Source organism: Callithrix jacchus, chromosome 8 (assembly GCF_049354715.1).
Source record: "Callithrix jacchus isolate 240 chromosome 8, calJac240_pri, whole genome shotgun sequence".
Lineage (NCBI taxonomy): Eukaryota > Metazoa > Chordata > Mammalia > Primates > Cebidae > Callithrix > Callithrix jacchus.
In genome coordinates this window covers 138,804,997-138,829,980 of record NC_133509.1, presented here as the reverse complement: position 1 = coordinate 138,829,980, position 24,984 = coordinate 138,804,997, and the positions used below count along the sequence as shown (strand labels likewise).

Here is a 24,984-nt window from a genome sequence, read left to right as displayed (position 1 = left end):
GAGGTCAGGCAGTCCATCTGGTGGTACCGCTTCCTATGGAAGGACACATGGCCATGGGATTGGGATCACCTCAACCAACAGGCAGAGGCTAATTGCTTGGTCAGCTGGTCAGGGATGCAGAAATGACAAGACTGATAATGAGATCTGACGTAGAGGTATCAACAAATGCCCACAAGGCAGCCACAGTGGAGGAGGCTTTCAGTCACCAGATGGGCAGGAGGTCCTGCCTGTGGACATGGGCCAGCCTCCTCCTCCAGTCCCCCCAGGGTTGGACGATGAAGAGCGGCCAGGTAGCAGGGATGAAGGCTTGCATACGGCCTCAAAGAGATGAGGCTCATCTGGCTGCTACCACTGCTGACTACCACATAACAGCAAGGACCAGTGCCAAGTCCCAAATATGGCACCATTCCGTGGGGACCAGACCACCCAGCTGATGACAGGTGGATTCCAACATGAAGGAGATACTGATTTACCCTCATGTCAATAGATACAGATGCTACTCTGGATTCAGATCTGCCTTCTCTGCACCTAAAGCTTCCGTCATACCCCCCATCCACGGACCTACAGATGCCTTTTTGCTTCCATGGTTTCCTGCACAGCACTGCCTCCTGCCACAGTTTAGTGGTCAGTGGGCTCATGAAATTCAGTGGTCACCATGCACCCAAAAGCGGCTGGCTGCAAAGAACGATGAAAAGGCCTATTAAAGGCCCGGTTACTGTGCCAGCCCCACAGGAAGTCAGAAATGCCGTAAATAACAAAAGCAAAGACAAGGGAAAACCTCCAAAGCAGCAAGAGAAAAACGGCACGCCACATACAAAGAAAACCCCAGTAAGATTAACAGCTGAACTATCAGCAGAAACAACGGAAGTCAGAAAGCAGTGGGATGACATCCTCAAAGTGCTCAAAGGAAAACAGCTGTCAGTCAAGCTTCCTATGCTCAGTGATGAAGACCAAACCGAGACTGTCCCAGGTAAACAGAAACCGAGAGCATTTCTTGGCAGCAGACCCACCTTACTAAAAATACTGAAGGACTTTTTTGCACTGAAAACAGCTGACCCCAGAGAGTATTTCAAATCCACATGAACAAAGAAAGACAACTGGTAAAGGTAATTAGGTAATGACAACGGATACTGCAAATACATGTTTTGCCTCCTTCCTTCTCCTTAGGTGATTTAAAAAGAAACTGTAAACAAAAGTTTGCAGAGCATGGTGGCACGCACCTGTAGTACCAGCTACTCAAAAGGCTGAGGCTGGAGAACCAACTGAGTCCAGAAGGTTAAGGCTGCAGTGAGCTATGATCACACCACTGCACTCCAGCCTGCTCAACACAGTGAGACCGTGTCTCAAAAAAAGAAGTAAAATGCTACATTGCAAAAGACGTATTAAATTCAAAAGAAAACAGTAAAAGAGGAACAAAAAAAAACATGAGAAAAAACTCTACTATATCAATGGCAAAATTAAATGTCAATGGATGAAACAACCCAATCAAAAGGCAGAGATTGTTAGACTAATTTTAAAAAATATGGCCAGGCACAGTGGTTCACACATGTAATCCCAGCACTTTGGCAGACCAAGGCGGGTGGATCACAAGGTCAAGAGATCAAGACCATCCTGGCCGACACGGTGAAACCCTGTCTCTACTAAAAATACAAAATTAGGTGGGCGTAGTGGCACCCGCCTGTAGTCCCAGATACTCAGGAGGCTGAGGCAGGAGAATTGCTTGAACCTTGGAGGTGAAGGCTGCAGTGAGCCAAGATTGTGCCACTGCACTTCAGTATGGGTGACAGAGCAAGACTCCATCTGAGGGGGAAAAAGATCCCACTCAGAATAAGCTTTAGATGCATATTCTGATACACTTTTTAGACATACTTTAGATGCAAAGACACCAAGTAGACTGAAAGTAAAAGAATGAAAAATATGTGTCATGCAAACAGCAACTACAGAAAAGTGGAATGGCTATTCTAATACACAAAATATGTCTTAAAATTAAGTGTTACAAAAGATAAGAGGGGCATTTTACAATGATAAATGAATGAATCAATCAGGAAGATATAACAGGTATAAACATATATGCACCTAACAACAGAGAACCAAAATACATAAAGCAAAAACTGACAGAAAAGATTGAAGAAATAGGCAATTCAGTAATAACTGTTGAGGACATCAATACCTCATTTTCAATAACATATAGAGCAACCAGGCAGAAGATCAAAAAGAAGCAGAAGACCTGAACAACACTGTAAGTCAACTTAACCAAAAATACATCTACAGACACTCCATCCAACAACAAGAGAATGACATTATTCTCAAGTGCATATGTAATATTCTCCAGGACAGTCTACATGCTAGGCATACAACAAACCTCGATAAATTTTAAAAAACAGAAATCATATAAAATATGTTCTCCAAATACAATAGAATGAAATTCAAAATGTATAACAGAAAAAATTGGGGGAAATTCACAAGTATGTGCAAATTAAACACACTCCTAAAAACCAATAGGCCAAAGAAAAAAATCAAAACAGAAATCAGAAAATACTTAGAGATGAACAAAAATGAAGACACAACATAGCAGAACTCATGAGACACAGCTAAAGAGGAACTTAGCAGAAAATACGGAAGGTGAATGAATAAACGGTGGTATATCCAGGCAATGGAATTTAGCACTAAAAAGAAAAGAGCTATATAAGTCATGAAAAGACACAAAGGAAACTAAATACATATTACTAAGTAGAAGAAGCCAACATGTAAAGGATACATACTGTATAATTCCAACTACATACCATCTTGGAAAAGGCAAAACTATGGAGACAGATGGAGTGAAATTAGCACTGTAAAGGCTAAATCATATGGTATATGATTTTTTTTTTTGAGATGGGTGTCTTGCTCTGTCGCCAGGCTGGAGTACAGTGGCATGATCTCAGGTTACTGGAACCTCTGCCTCGCAGGTTCAGGTGATTCCCCTGCCTCAGCCTCCCAAGTAGCTGAGACTACAGGTGCACACCACCATGCCCAGCTAATTTTTGGTACTTTAGTAGAGACAGGGTTTTACCATGTTGCCCAGGATGGTCTTGATCTCCTGACCTGGTAATCTGCCCACCTCAGCCTCCCAAAGTGCTGGGATTACAGGCATGAGCCTCTGTGCCCAGCTGATATTTTTTAAATTATAGACTCTACCCACTACTTATGACCTTAAACTGTTCCTCAGGGAAAATGTTCCAATTTTCAAAGAACTAGCTTAATGAATAAACAGCTAGATTACAGAAGGAGATTGCTTAGGGTCAAGAATATGTCTTTTGATAGTAAATACTAGCATTTCAATTGTAAATGAAAACAAACACAAGGAAAGTGTTTCAACAGTTTCTACTAATGTAAGACTTCAAGTTTTAAGTTTTACCCCAGCATTATGAATAAGACTCTTATATGTCTGGAAAAACTATCTTCAGGCTATAAATCCCAGCTTTTAAAACTATCAGTCCTAAAACTGCACTCAGCATGGCTTTAACTATTTAAAACAGAAATATCCAATTAAAAAATTCCAAATACTAACTTGATTTAAAAGTATATACAGTAACTACTGAAAATGTACCTATAGTTATACCTTCTTACAAAAACACTAAAAAGTTTCCAAATGAATACTTTTTTAAATCACATATACGTTAAAGTGCATTACCAACTTTAGTGTCTCTTACCCACTCTCCTTCATATCCAAGTCATCAAACATCTGAATGAGAGAGACAGCAACTCCATATATATCCTTAGTTATCACAGGTTCCTCCAGGAGATGATGAGACAGCTAAAAACACAAAAGTAAAAAGTCGCAATACCAAAATAGGATTACAGAAAAAACGGGTTGGATGGGAGCGGCTCTGTTAGTAAAATACTGTAACAAATTCTCCAAATAAAAGTTCCTGATTTTTATTGGCAGTAATGTCTGAACACGTGCTGTGTGCCCAGCACTGCTCGGGACAGCAGACACAGAGCACCATACTCATCAGTCTCCTCCCCCAGCCACCAGAGCAAGGGCCCAGACATGCACAGGCAGCATGTTTGGCAGGATGTTTATTTTGAAAACATCGATTAAGTCACCCCAAATGTCTATAGAACCCAGGAGGAGTTCCTAAGCTCAAAGCCAGTGCCCTTCCCTCTGTCAAACCCCTACCTCGAAGAGCCCTAAGATTTCATGGGTGAAAAGTAACCTTGAATATCAAAAGTCCCAGAAAACCATAACGTCACATCCGTACCTACCAATGTGTGGTGATGACATAACCACGTGATGAAGTATGCATCTACCAAGGTTTAAGGTTCCCTGACTACTTTTAATTGTCTATTAAAGCAAAGACCCCAAGACCAGATCACATAAACTTGCCCCTGAGGCACCACTACCAAACACTGAGCACCAAGCACAAGTGGCAAACTCCCCAAGTCAGGCTGTGCATTAGTCCATCTTCACACTGCTGATAAAGACATACCCAAGACTAGGCAATTTACAAAAGAAATAGGTTTAATGGACTTACAGATGCACGTGGCTGGGGAACCCTCACAATCATAGCGGAAGGCAAGGAGGAGCAAGTCACATCTTACATGGATGACAAGAGGCACAGAGAGAGCTTGTGTAGGGAAACTCTCCCTTACAGAACCATCAGATTGCATGAGACTTACCATCACAAGAAAGCACAGAAGAGACCTGCCCCCAAGATTCAATTACTTTCCACTGGGTCCCTCCCACAACACATGAGAATTCAACATGAGATTTGGGTGGGGACACAGCCAAATCATACCATTCTGCCTCTGGCCCCTCCCAAATATGTCCTCACATTTCAAAACACAATCATGCCTTCCCAACAGTCCCCTCAAAGTCTTAACTCATTTCATCATTAACTAAAAAGTCCATAGCCCCAGTCTCAGAGCAAGTTAGTTACTTCCTAGTTACAACGGGGGTACAGGCATTGGGTAAATACAGCCCTTCCGAGAGAGAAACTGGCCAAAATAAAGGGGCTACATGCAAGTCTAAAATACAGCAGGGCAGTCCAATCTTAAAGCTCCAAAATTATCTTCTTTGACTCCATGTCTCACATCCGGATCATGCTGATGTAAGAGGTGGGTTCCCATGTCTCGGGCACCTCCTCCCCTGTGGTTTTGCAAAGTACAGGCTCCCTCCTGACTGCTTTCATGGGCTGGCATTAAGTTGCTGTGGCTTTTCCAGGTGCATGGTATAAGCTATCAGTGAATCTACTATTCTGGGGTCTGGATGACAATGGCCCTCTTCTCATAGCTCCATTAGGTGGTTCCCCAGCAGGGGCTCCATGTGGAGGCTTTGACCCCACATTTCGCTTCTGCACTGTCCTAACAGAGGTTCTCAGTGAGAGCCCCGCTGCCCTTGCAGCAAACTTCTGCCCTGACATCTAGGTATTTCCACACACCCTGTTCAATCTAGGCAGAAGTTCCCAAAGCCAAATTCTTGATTTCTGTGCATCTACAGGCTCAACAACATGTGAAAGCCACCAAAGCTTAGGCCTGCACCCTCTGAAGCCCCTTTCAGCCACAGCTAGGGAAGCAGGGACACAGGGCACCAAAGCTTAGGCCTGCACCCTCTAGAGCCCCTTTCAGCCACAGCTAGGGCAGCTGGGACACAGGGCACCAATTCCCTAGGCTGCACACAGCAGAGGAACCCAGGGCAAGGCCTACGAAACCCCTTTTTCTTCCTAGGCCTCCAGGCCTGTGATGGGGGGACAGGGGCTGCTGTGAAGACCTCTGACATGCCCTGGACACATTTTCTCCACTGTCTTGGGGATTAACATTGGGCTCCTCATTACTTATGCAAATTTCTGCAGCTGACTTGAACTTCTCAGAAAATGGGATTTTCTTTTCTATTGCATTGTCAGCCTGCAAATTTTCCAAACTTTTATTCTCTGTTTCCCTTTTAAAACTGAATGCCTTTAACAGCACCCAAGACACATCTTGAATGCTCTGCTGCTTAGAAATTTCTTCCACCAGATACCCTAAATCGTCTCTTTCAAGTTCGAAATTCCACAAATCTCTAGGGCGAGGCAAAATGCCACCAGTCTTTTGGCTAAAACATAAGAGTCACCTTTGCTCCAGTTCCCAACAAGTTCCTCATCTCCATCTGAGACCACGTCAGCCTGGATTTTATTCTCCATATCACTATCAGCATTTTGTTCAAAGCCATTCAACACGTCTCTAGGAAGTTCCAAACTTTCCCACATTTTCCTGTCTCCTTCTAAGCCCTCCAAACTGTTCTAACCTCTCTGCCTTGTTACTCAGTTCCAAAGTGAGTCACCTGCACATTTTTTTTGGTATCAACAGTGCCCCACTCTACGGATACCAATTTACTATATTAGTCCATTTTCACACTGCTAAGACATACCCAAGACTGGGCGATTTACAAAAGAAAGAGGTTTAATGGGCTTACAGTTCCATGTGGCTGGGGAAACCTCACAATCATGTTGGAAGGCGAGGAGGAGCAAGTCATGTCTTACATGGATGGCAGCAGACAAAGACAGAGCTTATGCAGAAAAACTCCCCCTTACAGAACCATCAGATCTCGTTAGACTTATTCACTACATGAGAACAGAACAGGAAACATCTACCCCCAGGATTCAATTACTTCCCACTGGGTCCCTCCCACAGTACATGGGAATTCAAGATGAGATTTGGGCACCCACCACCATGCCCAGCTAATTTTTGTATTTTTAGTAGAGATGGAGTGAAACCTCGTTGGTCAGGAGTCTCAAACTCCCAACCTCAAGTGACCCACCTGCCTCAGCCTCCCAAAGTGCTGGGACCACAGGCATGAGCCACTGCACCCAGCCATAATATTTAAACTTTATTTTAGTTTTCTGCTTTATCTAAGTAATAATACTGGTCATAACACAACTGTATAAAAAATAAATAGGAAAAAAAGGCATACTTTCACAAACGCCAACAGTGGCATCCAAACTCATCTGAAGTCTTTTGAAGCCATATAAAAGGCATGGCATTGACTCACAAGTTAGTTCCAAGGAAGTGAATATTTTTAAGCACCCTGATAAGATACAACGCACACCCTGCTTCTTCTAAGCCAGGCCTGAGACAACTATGAAGTGCACCGACTGCAGGCCCACTGACCCACTGCTGAATTGTGCCTTCTTGTGAGCCACGATCAGGAAGAAACACGAAAGACAGTGCTTCTGCTTTCCTCAACTGCACACCAGTGAGTCAAGGCACACTATGTCAGATGAGATGCTCTGACAAAAAGCAAGGCAGGGAACAGGGGCAGGAACATGGTGGGAGCACCGTGATTCATATAGATGCAGTCAGGGAGGAAGTCTGCCATTCCTCTCACAGAAGTGCTTAGCCAGTGCGACTCTGTCCACACAAGGCAGAGCAAGTGTTTCTGTCCCAAGTGGAGGCCTGGGAACCTGGCACGTCTGCTATGACCATGAGGAGGCCAGGCCAGCCAGTCCCAGGAGGAGAGGGGGACACAGACAGCCTATAAGAGTGTGGGCACTACAGGTGGAGGGGGAAATAAATGGTGCTAAACACTCATATGCGGGGAAGATGAAATCTTACCCCATGTCAATCCAAAATCCATCTTAAGTGGATTCGAGACCTAAAGATGAAAAACAAAGCCATAAACTAGATTATGTAAAGCTGCACCCTAAGGTGGAGAGGTGAGGTCCAAAGGTGACACACTGCAGGGCAGGCGCAGTTGCTCACATCTGTAATCCCAGCATTTTGGGAGGCCAAGGCAGGTGGATACTTGAGGTCAGGAGCTCAAGACCAGCTTGGCCAACACAGTGAAACGCCATCTCTACTGAAAACACCAAAATTAGCCAGCTGTGACAGCACATGCCTGTAATCCCAGCTACTTGGGAGGCTGAGGCAGGAGGATCACTTGAACCTGGGAGGCAGAGGCTGCAGTGAGCCAAGATTACACCACTCTTCTCCAGGCTGGACGACAGAGCAAGACTCTTTCAAAAAATAAAAAAGTGACACACTGTGAGTCTGGGTGGGGCGGGGGGCATGCTCCAGTACTGGACCTGGGATGCCAACCACAGATACTCACCTCACAACTTCACTACAGTACACATTTACATTTTAGTTAACCCTTTTTCTAAGACTGTCCTTCCACGATTTTTTAAAAAGCTGAATATAAAAGACGAAAAGGACTCTCCAAAGGATACTGAAAGCGAACAGCCAGAGTTGGTAACAGAAAAACCAGGAGGGCACCACAGAACCTGAGGAGAAGGTGAGTTTTAAGAAAATCGAAGTGGCCAACAGTGTCAAATATTGCAGAGAGGCCAGGGCAGTTTAGGGCTGAGCTCTCCTAACAAGGAGTCACCAGAGACCCTGGCAGATGCAGTCTGAGTGGGAACAGGGGACACCACCCTGCAATGAATGAACTGCCTGCAGGAGGTGGAAAAGTAGAGAAAGGGCAAGTCCACAGGCTGGCAAAGGCTGGAGAGCAGCCTGAGACCTGGTGGGTATTCATAAAAGGTGCTTCAGTTATGTTTCAATGTGGACAAGAAAAGGGCAGCAGAAAAAGAGACATTAATGGTAACAATGGGGAGGGGGAAACAGTAGATCAGTCAGGGTCCCTAAGAAGAAAGAAAGATGAAACATGAAGCACAGGAGGCGCAGCTAGCACTCCATGAAGGGAGGGGCTTCTCCCTTCTAACAGCAGCCAGTGTGGAGAGGTAACACGACAAAAGTAGTGACAGTAACACAATCGGAATTTTAACAAGGTCCTCTGACTCTGAAAGCTATATAAAAGGATCTATACAAAACACCATTTTTATAAGCTTAAAGTTAACACAGACTGTCCCTGACTTACAGTGATTCAACTTTTAAGACTTTACGATGAAACCATTCTGCTTTTTACTTTTGGTGCAGTATCTGGTGACTTTGAGTGCTCTGAACTGATTCCAGGCAGGCTAGGAGGCTAGGTGGATTAAATGTATTTGCACCTTCATGATAATTTCATCTCACAATGGTTGTATGAGGGCATAACCCCATTACAAGTCAAGGAACAGCTATGACAGCTAAGTGTTGCATATTCATTCACTGAAATATTTACTGAGCACCTTATCAGGTACTAAAAACAATATGTTGAGTAAATTTTGCTAAAGCCAGATCCTGCTGACTGTAACCCACCCACGGAGCAAGGGGGCCCTAGGTGCCTAGAAAGCTGCATTGTCTTGACCACACAGGCTCAGACAGCAAATGGCGAGGCCCAACCCAGCTCCTCAGCAGGTCCACAAGGAAGCATCTAAGTGTTGTAAGCTCTGACACAAAATACACAATGAACATTAACAAGAATTAATCAGACCTCAGCCAGCTGGAAAGGAGACTGGTAAATCATCATCTCTCACATTTGAAAAGAGTCAGAGGCTAGGCATGATTGCTGATGCCTATAATCCCAGCACTTTGGGAGACTAAAGCAAGAGGATCACTTGAGGACAGGAGTTCAAGATCAGCCTAGGCAACACGGCAAGACCCCATCACCACAAAAAAAAAAAAAAAAAAAAAAAAACACTTTTTTTAAATTAGCCAGGCTGGTGGTACACATCTGCAGTCATAGCTGCTTGGAAGGCTGAGGTGGGAGAATCCCTTGGGCCAAGGAGTTCGAGGTTACATACAGTGAGCTACGATCACACCACTGCACTCCAGCCTAGGTAACAGAGCAAGACTCAATCTCAAAGAAAAAAAATTGTCAGAAAATGGAAAATTTTTAAATGTTGTAAATGTACATACTACCTTCTCCCTGCCCTGAATAGAGCCTCACGTGGCAACTTGTTTCTCAAGAATACAATGTGGAAAGGAGACAGTTAGGCACAATGAAGAAATCTGGCAACCACAACCTTTCCGGTGACCAGAGTCTGCATGTCAGTGCTACAGTTTGGATGTTTGTCCCCTCCAAATCTCATGTTGACATTATATTCCGGTGTTGGAGGTGGGGCCTAATAGCAGGTGTTTAGGTCAGTGGGGTAGATGCCTCAGTAACAGATTAATTTCCTCCCCTGACAGGGAGACTGAGTACTCACTATTATGAGTTCCTACCAGAGTTCCCCCACTTTCCTCTCAGGGCTGATGGGCTGATTGTTACAAAAAGCCTGGCACACCCATCTCCTTCCAATCTCACCATATGATCTCTGCACATATCAGCTCCATGAGCAGAGGCCAGTGCCACAGTTCTTGTATAGCCTGCAGAGCTGTGCGCCAAATAAAGCTCTTTCTTTTATAAATTATCCAGACAGAGGTATTCCTTAATAATGGTGTTAAATGCTATTCACAATAGCCAAGATAAGGAATCAACATAGGTGTACAACAGATGGAGAAAGAAAATGGAGAATATATACACAATGGTGTATTATTCAGCCATAAAAAGCATGAAATCCTGTCATCTGCAGCAACATGGATGAAACTGGAGAACATTATGTTAAGTGAAATGAGCCAGGAACAGAAAGTTAAACACACATGTTCTGACTCATGTAGAAGCTAAAAAACAGTTCATCTAATAGAAGTAAAGAGTAGAACAGAAGACACCAGAGGCTGGGAGGGGCAGGGGAAAGGAGGCAATAGGGAGATTCGTTAAAGGACACACCAGGACAGTTAGATAGGATGAGGAGATTCCAGTGGTCTCCGGCACTGCTGGATGGCTATGGTTAACAGTAATACAGCACTGAAATGTCCTTTGATGTGATTTTTAAAAAGAAACCAATATATGTAGTTCCAAACAGCTATAGAAGGCTACTGAATGTTACCAACACACAAAAAATAAATGCTTGATACAATGGACATGCTAGTCACACTGAGCTCATCACCATGTACTGTATGTAGCACATCACTGTATATACCATCAATTATGTCAATTTAAATTTTTTCATTAAAAAACATTAAACAGACTTAGGACAGCCAGTAAAAGTCATGTTGATAGTGTACACCCTTGATATGTGACAAAAATGGCACCTTGCCCCATGGTCTTCCCCCCGAAACCAGTAACCCCAGCCTAACCATGAGAAAAGCAACAGCTTAACTCCAGTATACGAGTGTCCTATAGAATGCCTGACCAGTTCTCCTGAAAACCATCAAAGTCATCAGCAGTGAGGAAAGTCGGAGAAACTACCACAGCCAGGAGCAGCCTAAGAACACACGAGGACTACAGCTGATGTAGCATCCTAGACGGGATCACGGAATAAAGAACGCTATGGAAAAATGAATCAAACCAAATGAAGTGAAGTTTAATTAGTTTTATTTTTTTAACTGTTACTAAGCAAATGTCAGTTACAAAATCTAGGTAATGGGCGTACAGGTGTTCACTATAAAATTCTTTCAACTTTTCTATTCTTTTGAAATACTGTAATTTAAAAAGTTGGGAAAATCAAGTGCTGTGTTGAATGGCCAGAAGTGGCCTGCCTCGGACATGATTAGATCTGACAAAGTATCTCTTCTTATGGTGGATGAAACCTGTTCAGCCATCTCATTACAGTAGAGACTAGTGTTTAACATCATAGACATTTTTAATAAAAGTTAAACTATACAAACCATTTGGCAGTGTCCATCAAAATTACAAATGTATATAACCTTTGACCTAACAATTCTACCTCCAAAAATTTATATTCTAGGAAGGCATAACCTACACAGGGGTCTCAACATAGAGGCGCTTTACTCCCCAGGGGATATGTGGCAATGTCTAGACACGTTTCTGGTTGTCCTAAGAGGAAAGGAAAGAAGGATGCTACTTGCATCCAGTGGGTGAGGCAGGGAAGCTATAAAAAGTTCTAAGATGTTGAGAATTTTCCACACCACACAGAATTATCTGGCCCAAAATGTCAATTGTGCAGAGGCTGAGAAGCCCTAGTCTACAAGATACACTTTCATATGTGTGAAGTTATTCACCGTAGCACTATTTGTAATGAGACCAGAAACATCAGAGATTAGTTAATAAAGAATGGAATATTTAATACACATGAAGGAATGTCATGTGGCTCTTTAAAAAAGGAAGAAAAAATAATATAGTGACATGAAAATATTTGAAAAATTAAGTGAAAAAAGGAACATGAGCACAGAATGCTACCATTTGAGGAGAAAAGAGATACACATTCATATTTGCTTGTACAGGCATAAAAAAAACTGTGAAATGATTCTTAAGAAATTGGTAACCGGAGAGGATCCAAGATGGCCAAATAGGAACAGGTCTAGATTGCAGTTCCCAGCAAAAACGCAGAGAGTGAGTGATCATCACATTTCCAAACACATTTTTACTGCCCACAGACCAGAAGATTCCCGGGCAGAAAAGCGCCATGAGTCTCCAGCACAGCTCTTTCAGCCAGCACAGTGGGTCTCCACACAAAAACTGACACAAATCAGGGCACCACTTCAACTGGCGACTGGAACACTTGAGAGACAGAGTCACCGGTTCAACTGAAAAAAGGGGTCTGAAACAGGAAGCCAGGTGATCTGGCTCAGCTGGTCCCACACCCACAAAGACCAGCAATCTGAAACACTCTGGACTGAGAGTCTCACAAAAAGCTGAGCTGGACCCAGGGCAGTCCAGCTCTGCCATTACCAAGGCAGTCCGCCATTACAGGGACAGTCCAACATTTACTGAGGCAGACTGCCATTACCGAGGCAGTTCTAACTATACCCCTAAAAACAAAACTGCAAGCAAGTTCACACAGCAGCTGAGCAGAGCCCACGGCAGCTCAGCAACACCTCTGCTGGAAGACTGTGACTACAGTACCTCCTCGCTGGGCAGGGCATCTCTGAAAAGAGGCAGCAGAATGACAGGAACTTATAAATAAAGCCCCACCTTCCCATGACAGTGCACCCGGCAAAACAAAGGCAGTTATGAGTTCTGCTGCAACAGACTTAAACGTACCTGCCCAGCAGCTCTGCACAGAACAGTGGAGCTCACAGCTCAGCACTTGAGCTCCTATGATGGACAGACTGTCTCCTCAAGCAGCTCCCCAACTCCCGTATAACCAAAGAGACACTTCATAAAGGAGAGCTCAGGCTGACATCTGGCAGGTATCCTTCTGGGACAAAGATAACAGAAGAAGAAACTGGCAGCAACACTTACTGTTCTGCAGATGCTGCAGGTGATCCCCAGGCAAGCAGGGTCTGGAGTGGACCTCCAGCAGTCCTACAGCATGGGGGCCTGACTGTTAGAAGGAAAACTAAGAAACAAAGAAATAACTTCATCAGCAACAAAAAGGACATCCACTCAGAGATCCCATCTGAAAGTCACAAACCACAAAGACCACAGGTAGATAAATCCAACAAGATAGGAAGAAACCAGCACAAAAAGGATGAATATAATAACCAAAATCAGAATGACTCTCCTTCTCCAAGGGAGCACAACTCCTCCCTAGCAAGGGAACAAAACTGGATGGAGAATGATTCCGATGAACTGACAGAAACAGGATTCAGAAGGTGAGGAATAATACACTTCTCTGAGCTAAAAGATCAAGTTCTAACCCAATGCAAAGAAACTAAGAACCTTGAAAAAGGTTTCACGCAATGCTAATGAGAATAAACAGCTCACAGAGGAATATGAATGAATTGATAGAGCTGAAAAACACAACACGAGAACTTCACAAAGCATACACAACTTTCAATAGCCGAATTGACCAAGCAGAAGAAACAATATCAGAGATTCAAGATCAATTCAATGAAATAAAATGAGAAGGCAAGATTAGAGAAAAAAGAGGGAAAAAAATGAACAAAGTCTCCAAGAAATATGGGATTATGTGAAAAGACCTAATCTACATTTGACAGGTGTATCTGAATGTGACAGAGAGAATGAATCCAAGCTGGAAAACACTCTTCAGGATATTATCCAGGAGAACCTCCCGAAACTAGCAAGGCAGGCCAATATTCAAGTCCAGGAAATACTGAGAACACCACAAAGATATTCCTCAAGAAGAGCAACCCCAAGGCACATAATTGTCAGATTCACCAGGGTTGAAATGAAGGAAAAAATGCAAAGAGCAGCCAGAGAGAAAAGTCGGGTTACCCACAAAAGGAAGCACATCAGACTCACAGCAGATCTCTTGGCAGAAACCCTACAATCCAGAAGAGAGTGGGGGTCAATATTCAACATCCTTAAAGAAAAGAACTTTCAACCTAGAATTTCATATCCAGCCAAACTGAGCTTCATAAGTGAAGGAAAAACAAAATCCTTTATGAACAAGCAATTGCGCAGAGATTTCACCACCACCAGGCCTGCTTTACAAGAGCTCCTGAAAGAAGCACTAAACATAGAAAGGAACCAGTACCAGCCACTCCAAAAACATACCAAATGGTAAAGAGCATCAGCGCAATGAAGAAACTGCATCATCTAATGGGCAAAACAACCAGCTAGCATCAAAATGGCAGGACCAAATTCACACATAACAATATTAACCTTAAATGTAAATGGGCTAAATGCCCCAATCAAAAGACACAGACTGGTAGATTGGATAAAAAGCCAAAACCCATCAGTGTGCTGTATCCAGGAAACCCATCTCACATGCAAGGACACACATAGGCTCAAAATAAAGGGATGGAAGAAGATCTACCAAGCAAATGGAGAGCAAAAAGAAGCAGGAGCTGCAATCCTAGTCTCTGATAAAATGGACTTTACACCAACCAAGATCAAAAGAGACAAAGAAGGGCATTACATAATGGTAAAAGGATCAATGCAACAAGAGCTAACGATCCTAAATACATATGCACCCAATAGAGGAGCATCCACATACATAAGTCAAGTTCTTAATGACCTACAAAGAGACTTCGACTCCCATACAATAATAGTGGGAGACTTTAACACTCCACTGTCAATATTAGACAGATCAACCAGACATAAAATTAACAAGGATATCCAGGACTTGAATTCAGACCTGGCCGAAGCAAACCTAATAGACATTTACAGAACTCTACCCACCCTAAATCCACAGAATATACATTATTCTAAGCACCACATCACACCTGCTCTAAAATTGACCACATAACTCGAAGTAAATCACTCCTCAGCAAATGCAAAAAGAACAGAAATCATAACAAACAAGTCTTTCAGACCACGGTGCAATCAAATTAGAACTCAGAATTCAGAAACTAACTCAGAACCTCACAAGTTCATAGAAATTGAACAACTGGCTCTTGAATGTTGACTGGATAAACAATGAAATGAAGGCAGAAATAAAGATGTTCTTCGAAACCAACGAGAACGAAGACACAACATACAAGAATCTCTGGGACACATTTAAAGCAGTGTCTGGAGGAAAATTTATAGCAACAAATGCCCACATGAGAAGCAAGGAAAGATCTAAAATCAACACCCTGTCATCAGAATTGAAAGAGATAAAGGAGCAAGATCAAAAACTCAAGACCTAGCAGAAGACAAAAAATAACTAAGATCAGAGCAGAACTGGAGGAGACAGAGACACAAAAAAACCCTTCAAAAAAATCAATAAACCCAGGAGCTGGTTTTTTGAAAAGTTCAACAAAATAGACCACTAGCCAGATTAATAAAAAAGAAAAGAGAGAAGAATCAAATAGATGAAATAAAAAACAATAAAGGGGCTATCACCACAGATTCCACAGAAATACAAATCACCATCTGAGATTACTATAAACAACTCTATGCACATAAACCAGTAAACCTGGAAGAAATGGATACATTCCTGGACACTTACACCCTCCTAAGCCTAAACCAGGAAGAAGTCGAAACCCTGAATAGACCAATAACAAGGGCTGAAGTTGAGGCAGAAATTAATAGCCCACCAACCAAAAAAAGTCCAGGTCCAGATGGGTTCACAGCCGCGTTCTACCAGACATACAAAGAGGAGCTGGTACCATTCCTTCTGAAACTATTCCAAACAATACAAAAAGAGAGAATCCTCCCCAAATCATTTTATGAGACCAACATCATCCTGACACCAAAACCCAGCAGAGACTCAACAAGAAAAGAAAACTTCAGGCCAATATCCATGATGAACATCGATGCAAAAATCTTCAATAAAATACTGGCAAACCAATTGCAACAAGCACATCAAAAAGCTCGTCCATCACAATCAAGTAGGATTCATCCCGGGGTGCAGGTCTGGTTCAACACATGCAAGTCTATATACGTAATTCACCACATTAACAGAACCAAAGCAAAAACCACATGATTATCTCAATTGATGCAGAGAAGGCCTTCGACAAAATTCAACAGCACTTTATGCTAAAAACTCTCAATAAACTAGGTATCAACAGAACATATCTCAAAATAATAAAAGCTACTTATGAGAAACACGCAGTCAATATCATACTGCAAAGGCAAAAACTGGAAGCATTCCCTTTGAAATCTGGCACTAGACAAGGATGCCCTCTCTCACCACTCCTATTCAATATAGTACTGGAAGTTCTAGCCAGAGCAGTCAGGCAAGCAAAAGAAATAAAGGGTATTCAAATAGGAAAGGAGGAAGTCAAACTGTTTCTATTTGCAGACAACATGATTGTGTATTTAGAAGACCCCATCATCTCAGCCCAAAATCTCCTGAAACGGATAAGCAACTTCAGCAAAGTCTCAGGATAAAAAATCAAAGTGCAGAAATCACAAGCATTCCTCTACACCAATAACAGACTTAAAGAAAGCCAAATCAAGAACGAACTTCCATTCACAATTGCTACAAAGAGAATAAAATACCTAGGAATACAACTCACAAGGAACGTAAGGGACCTCTTCAAGGAAAACTACAAACCACTTCTCAAGGAAATAAGAGAGGACAGAAACAGATGGAAAAATATTCCATACTCATAGTTAGAAAGAATCAATATCATGATAATGACCATACTGCCCAAAGTTTACAGATTCAATGATATCCCCATCAAGCTACCAATGCCCTTCTTCACAAAACTGGGAAAAAAGCCACCTTAAACTTCATATGGAATGAAAAGAGAGCCAGCATAACCAAGACAATCCTAAGCAAAAAGAACAAAGCTGGAGGCATCATGCTACCTAACTTCAAACTATACTACAAGGCTACAGTAATCAAAACAGCATGGTACTGGTACCAAAACAAAGATATAGACTGATGGAAAGAACACAGGCCTCGGAGGCAACGCCACACATCTACAACCATCTGATCTTTGACAAACCTGACAAAAGCAAGTAATGGGGAAAGGATTCCCCGTTTAATAAATGGTGTCAGGAAAACTGGCTAGCCATCTGAAGAAAGCAGAAACTGGACCCCTTCCTGAAAACTTACACTAAAATTAACTCCAGATGGATTAAAGACTTAAACATAAGACCTAACACCATAAAAACCTTAGAAGAAAACCTAGGCAAAACCATTCAGGACATAGGAGTAGGCAAGGACTTCGTGACCAAAACACCAAAAGCATTGGCAGCAAAAGCCAAAATAGACAAATGGGACCTAATCAAACTTCACAGCTTCTGCACAGCAAATGAAACACTCATTAGAGTGAATCGGCAACCAACAGAATGGGAAAAAAATTTTGCAATCAACCCATCTGACAAAGGACTTATATTCAAAATCTACAAAGAACTAAAACAAATGTACAAGAAAAAAACAAACCCGTTTAAAAGTGCGCAAAGGATATGAACAAACACTTTTCAAAAGAAGACATATATGAGGCCAAAAAACATATGACAAAATGCTCATCATCACTGGTCATTAGAGAAATGCAGATCAAAACCACATTGAGATACCATCTCATGCCAGTGAGAATGGTGATCATTAAAAAATCTGGAGACAACAGATGCTGGAGAGGATGTGGAGAAGTAGGAACACTTTTATACTGTTGGTGGGAGTGTAAATTAGTTCAACCATTGTGGAAGACAGTGTGATGATTCCTCAAGGACCTAGAAATAGAAATTCCATTCGACCCAGCAATTCCATTACTTGGTATATACCCAAAGGATTATAAATCATTCTATTATAAGGACACATGCACATGCATGTTGATTCCAGCACTGTTTACAATAGCAAAGACTTGGAACCAACCCAAATGCCCATCAATGATAGACTAGACAGGGAAAATGTGGCACATATACCCATGGAATACTGTGCAGCCATAAAAAAGATGAGTTTGTGTCCTTTGCAGGAACATGGATGAACCTGGAAACCATCATTCTCAGCAAACAGATACAGGAACAGAGAATCAAGCACCACATGTTCTCACTCATAGGTGAGTGTTGAACAAAATGAGAACACATGGACATAGGGAGGGGAGCATCACACAGTGAGGTCTGTGGTGGGGGGCTAGAGGAGGGACAGTAGGGGGTAGGATGTTGGGGAGGGATAACATGGGGAGAAATACCAGATATAGGTGATGGGGATGGAGGCAGCAAACCACATTTCCATGTATGTACCTATGCAACAATCCTGCATGTTCTTTACATGTACCCCAGAACCTAAAAGGCAATAAAATATAAATACACACACACACACACACAAGAAATTGGTAACAATGGTTTCCTCTTCATGGATGGGAAGGTTGCTGGATAGAGAGAGGAAGAGAGAAGGAAGGGAATGTTGAAATATACCTGACTTTTGAGCCTTCTAAATACATATGAAAACAATTTTAAATCACATGCAACCTTTCATAAAAATATATTATCAATTATTCACCATTACAATACAATCCTCCTTTAGGTTTAGATAAATACAATTTATATTAGAAAAATGTAAGTTTAATCAAAATTATATTTATAATAAAATTACTTCCCTCCCCAAATGAATCTATAATTTTATACCTGATCATAATCTCACATTTAATTTTTCAGTCTCAGCAGGTATAAAACCAGGACTCTTAATTTTCCCAGGGATATGCAACGTATTTATTATGCTCACAATTTACGAAAATAAATTGAGTTCCCAGAAAATAAAGGGCAGTTCCCCTGCACATGATCTTGCCTATGAGAGCTTGCCTTTGCTCCTCCTCTGCCTTTCACCGTGACCGTGAGGCTTCCCCAACCATGTGGAACTGTGAGTCCATTAAACCTCTTTTTCTCTATAAATTACCCAGTCTCAGGTATGTCTTTATTAGCAGTGTGAAAATGGACTAATACAGCCAACATTCTTTCATGATAAAACTCTAGACAAATTAGGTATGGAAGAACTGTACCTCAAAACAATAATAAAGGTCACACATGACAAACCCACAGCCAATGTCATACTAAGAACTGGGTCAAGACAAGAATGCCCGGCCGGGCGCGGTGGCTCAAGCCTGTAATCCTAGCACTTTGGGAGGCCGAGGTGTGTGGATCACGAGGTCGGCAGATCGAGACCATCCTGGTCAACATGGTGAAACCCCGTCTCTACTAAAAATTACAAAAAATTGGCTGGGCACGGTGGCGTGTGCCTGTAGTCTCGGCTACTCGGGAGGCTGAGGCAGGAGAATTGGCTGAACCCGGAAGGCGGAGGTTGCAGTGAGCCGAGATCGCGCCATTGCACTCCAGCCTGGGTAACAAGAGCAAAACTCCATCTCAAAAAAAAAAAAAAAAAAAAAAGACAAGAACACCCACTCTCACTACTCTTTTCAACATAGTACTGGAAGTCCCAGCCAGAGAAATTAGAAGGGAGAAACAAATAAAAAGTGTCCAAATTGGAATGGCGGAAGTCAAGTTCTTTGCATACAATATAATCTTTTATATAGAACAACTTGGCCAGGTGCAGTGGCTCATGCCTGTAATCCCAGCACTTTGGGAAGCCAAGGCGGGCAGATCACAAGAGCCCAGGAGTTTGAAACCAGCTGGGGCAACATAGTGAAATCCTGTCTCTACAAATTGCACAAAAATTAGCCAGGAGCAGTGACACATACCTGTAGTCCCAGCTACTCAGGGGGCTGAAGCGGGAGGATTGCTTGAGCCTGGGAGACAGATGTTGCAGTGAGCTGAGATCACGCCACTGCACTTCAGTTTGGGCAACAGAGTAAGGCCCCATCTCAACCAAAAAAAAAAAGAGAGAGAGAGAGAGAAACCTGAAGACACCAACAAAAGACTCCTAGAACTGATAAATTCAGTTAAGTTGCTGGATCAACATTAAGAATCAGTAGCATTTCTACACCCCAACAACAAACTATCTGAAAAATAAATCAAGACGGTAATCCTATCTACAACAGCTATGAAAACAATACCGAAGAATAAATTTAACGAACAAGGTAAAGAATCTCTACAACGAAAACTACAAAATATTGATTAAAGCAATACAAGATGACACAAATTGAAAAGACATCCCACATTCATGAACTGGAAAAATAGATGACTGACTCACTAATTAAGGTCTTGTTCTGTTGCCCAGGATGGAGCACAGTGACACAATCATGGCTCAGTGCAACCTGAAACTCCCAGGCTCAAGGGATCCTCCCGCCTTAGCCCTGCAAGTAGCTGAAACTATAGGCACATGCCACTGTGCCTAGCTATTATAATGTTTTTAATTTTTGTAAAGACAGCATCTCACTATGATGCACAGGCTGGTCTCAAACTCCTGGGCTCACATGATCCTCCCATCTTGGCCTCCCAAAGTGCTGAGATTACAGGTGTGAGCTACTGTGCCTGGCCATGAACTGGAAGAACTTATACTATTAAAATGACTATACTACCCAAAGTGATCTACAGATTGATACAATTCCAATCAAAATACCAATGACATTCATTCTTCATAGAAATCAAAAAGCAATCCTAAAATTCATATGAACCACAAAAGATCTCACAAACCAAAGCAATCCGGAGCAAAAGGAACAAAGCAGGAGGCATCACATTACCTGATTTCAAAATATGCTACAAAGCTATGGTAACCAAAACAGTGGCACAAAAAATACTGGCACAAAAACAGACACACAGACGACCAATGGAGCAGAATAAAGAACCCAGAAATAAAACCACATATTTACAGCCAACTGATTTTTAAGAAAGGCACCGAGAACATTCACTGGGAAAAGAATGGTCTCTTCAATAAATGGTGCTGGGAACACAGGATATCCAGATGCAGAAAAATAAAACTAAACCCCTATCTCTCAACATACACAAAAATCAACTCAGAATGGATTTAAGATTTAAACTAAATCCTGAAACCATGAAACTACTAGACAAAAACACAGGGAAAACACTTCGGGACATTGATCTGTACAAAGATTTTTATGGCTAAGACCTCAAAAGCACAGAAAGCAAAAGCAAAAGTAGACAAATGGGATTACATCAAACTAACAAGCTTCCACGCCACACAAAACAGAAAACAATCAACTGAGTGAAGAGACAATCTGCAATGGGGGGAACATCTGCAAACTCCTCATCCGACAAGGGATTAATACCCAGAATATACAAGGAGCTCAACAGCAAAAAACAATCCCATTTTTTAACAGGCAAATAAATAAAAGACATTTCTAAACAGAATACATACTACTCGCTAAGTAACACTTGAAAAAATGCTCAATAGCACTAATTGTCAGGGAAATGCAAATCCAAACCATACTGAGATATTATCTCACATGTGCCAGAATAGCTATTATCAAAAGACAAAAAAACGCTGGGTGCTTTGGGAGGCTGAGGCAGGAGAAATGCTCGATCCCAGGACTTCAAAGTTTCAGTGGGCTATGATAGTGCCAGGGCACTCTAGCCTGGGTGCCACAGCAAGACTCTATCTCTAAAATAAATAAGTAAAAACAAAAGACAAAATATGACAAATGCTGCCAAAAGTGCAAAGCAAGGGGAACTCTTGTACACCATTGGTAGGAAGGTAAATTAGCATAGCCTTTACGGAAAATGGGATGGAGAATCCTCAAAAAAAACTAAAATGGAACTATCATATGGCGCAGCCATCCTACTTCTGGGTATGTCCAAAGGAAGGAAAAAAAATATGCTGAAGAGACAGTGCCACGCTCATGTTTATTGCGGCTTTATTCACAATAGCCTAGATATGGAATCAAATACATCAAGGGATAAATGGATAAATAAAATGCAGTGTGTATATATATATATGTACACACACACACACACACATACACACGCACACAAATAACTACTACTTGGCCATTAAGAAAAAAAAGAACGAAATCCTATTATTCTGGGCAACATGGCTGCGAAGTTAGTGGAAGTAAGTCAGGCACAGTAAGTACCACACATTTTCATTCACACAGGAAGATAAGTACCACACATTTTCATTCACACAGAAAGATAAGTACCACACATTTTCATTCACACAGAAAGATAAGTACCACACATTTTCATTCACACAGAAAGATAAGTACCACACATTTTCATTCACACAGAAAGATAAGTACCACACATTTTCATTCACACGTGGACACTAAGAAGGTTGATCTCACAGGAGTAGAGAGAAGAAAAGAAGTTACTAGAGACTGGGAAGGGGAGAGAATAGGAAGAGGATACAAAATTATCCTAGATAAGAAATATCTACAAAATTATAGCTAGATAAGAAATAACTACCAGCGGTCTTTTTTAAAAGACATGAGGGTTCCGCTCTAGATGGAACTGCAGACGCGCATCGCTATGCCCAGTCTGCACGTTCTAGAGCAGTGTGGGGTGACTACAGTTGACAACCATTTATCATTTATTTTCAAATAGCTAGAAAATAAGGATTTTAAATGTTCCAACCACAAAGAAATGATAAATATTTGAGATGATGGGTGTGCTAATTACCTTGATTTGATTATAACACATTGCACCTATGTATCAAAACACCACACTACCCCATAAATATGTACACTTACTATGCATCAATTTTAAAATAATCAATTTCTAGCAGGGCCTTACAATCACAGGTGATGAATGCAGGTTTGATCAGATACAAAAGTACGCTCACTATAAACGAAACAACACATTCCAATATACCTTGCTATGATGAATGTGCCCCAAATCATTCAGATAGTACTCTTCAATTGAATGGGGCTTGCCTTCCACTTCAAAAACATATGCAGGACTCATCTTGTTCTGAACAGGAATGGCAAAGTAATCTGCAAACTCTTTACAGTGGATGGTAGCCGACATCAGAACCACCTACAGAGCAAGAGAAAACATCAAACAATACAATGAGAACCACCAAACGCAATACTTCTAACACTGCAGGCTTTTCTTCTGCCTCATTACTTATCTAGTAACTTGAGACTTTAAACAGACCATCCCAACTTAATCTCTAGTGTAATTATTATAGTTTAAACAACGTTCAGAGATACCAACTTTTACTATTTCTTTTCAAGTACCTTATCAAATGATAAACTTTATCTCCAATAAAGGTAAATTAAAACTATTATCTGAAAGAAAATTTCACATCAGGACATGTGAAATTTCAAAAAAAGAATAAGGCCCAGGCAAAGACACTGTGACTCACACCTGTAATCCCAACACTTTGAAAGGCTGAGGTGGGAGAACTGTTTGAGCCCAGGAGTATAAGGCCAGCCTGAGCAACAACATGAGACCACTGTCTCTATAAAAAAAAAAAGGTAAAAAATAAATTTTAAAAGAAGAGTAAGGCCAAGGGCCATGGCTCATGCCTATAATCTTGGGCCAAGAGTTTAAAACCAGTCTGGACAACATAGCAAGACCCCTATTGCTACAAAAAATTTAAGAATAGCTGGGCAGGATGGTGCCCTCTTGTAGTCCCAGCTACTCAAGAGGCTGAAGTGGGAGAATCACTGCAGCCAGAAAGTTGAGGCTGTGGTGATCTATCACACCACTGCACTCTAGCCTGGGCAACAGAGAAACATCCTGTTTCTAAAAAATAAAATTAAAATAAGTTAAAAAGAGTAAGTTACTCTATAATGTGTTCCAGAGAAATGACAGAGTAAGTCAGCAAAGAAGACAAGGAATCCAGAAAACTCTAGCTCCCACTCAAGAAAGCGGAGAAGTCCCAGGACAGCAGTGGAGCAGAAGCAGCAGCAGAGAAAAACAACCCCAGACTGGGGCAAGATGACTGACTGCAGCTTTCAGTTTTGGCGAAAAGCAAATATGAAATTATATCCTTAAGAAACTCAGCCATGAATGACAGGAGCAGTGCTGACAGCACAAGATGTGTCAGGAGAAGGTGGCTAATGACTGAGGATCTCCCGGTTCAGCAGTCTCCACAGGACTACGTGGGGAATGGGCACAGCAGTCTGGCTGCTGCTCACCACCTACTGTACATTGCAAATAGAGGGCTCTAAGTGGAAATCCCTAGCCAAAAAGTAACCTTTTTTTTAATTCTTTGAGACAAGTTCTGGCTCTATCGCCCAGGCTGAAGTGCAGTGGTGCAATCTCGACTCACTGCAATCTCAGCCTCCTGGGCTCCAGTGATCCTCCCACCTCAGCCTCACAGGCAGCTAGGACTACAGGTATGCACCATCATGCCTGGCTAATTTCTGTAAAAAAAAAAAAAAAAAAAATTTTGTAGAGGCAAGGTTTCACCATGTTGCACAGGCTGGTCTTGAACTGATGAGCTCTCAGGATCTGCACACCTTGGCCTCCCAAAGTGCTGGGACTATAGGCATGAGCCACCGCACCCAACCAAAAAATAAACTTTCATATAGGCATTTTTGGTGCAGTTACTGAATAAACAAACCATCTGTATTTTTCCCATTGGCATTAGATATAAATGGTAAAAACTGTAGAGGCTAAAACTCATTTTGAGAAGAGATTTCTGAAGTTAAAAAGAATGCTCTGGCCGGGCTTGGTGGCTCATGCCTGTAATCCCAGCACTTTGGGAGGCCAAGGCAGGCAGATCACGAGGTCAACAGATCGAGACCATCCTGGCCAACATGGTGAAACCCCATCTCTACTAAAAATACAAAAAAAAATTAGCTGGGCATGGTGGCACGCACCTGTAGTCCCAGCTACTTGGGAGGCTCAAGAGGAAGAATTGCTTGAACCCAGGAGGCAGAGGTTGCAGTGAGCCGCGACTGTGCTACTGTGCCCCAGCCTGGCAACAGAGCAAGACTCCATCTCAAAAAAAAGAAGAGAGAGAGAGAGAGAGAGAGAGAGAGAGAGAGAGAGAGAGAGAA

The 24,984-nt window shown here is 42.1% G+C and overlaps 1 protein-coding gene across 6 annotated transcripts in view; it reads right to left on the bottom strand.

Annotated features, from left to right (window-relative positions):
* The window catches only part of TDRD9 (tudor domain containing 9), a 140,444-nt gene that overhangs the window by 58,673 nt on the left and 56,787 nt on the right, over positions 1–24,984 (bottom strand). For all 6 annotated transcript variants that reach the window (XM_035261663.3, XM_078335877.1, XM_035261669.3 and 3 more), the window contains 2 exons: positions 22,844–23,008; positions 3,693–3,796 (listed from right to left, as the gene is read on the bottom strand). In XM_035261663.3, the coding sequence (XP_035117554.1) occupies positions 3,693–3,796; positions 22,844–23,008 (269 nt within the window). The remainder of the gene's footprint in view (positions 1–3,692; positions 3,797–22,843; positions 23,009–24,984) is intronic.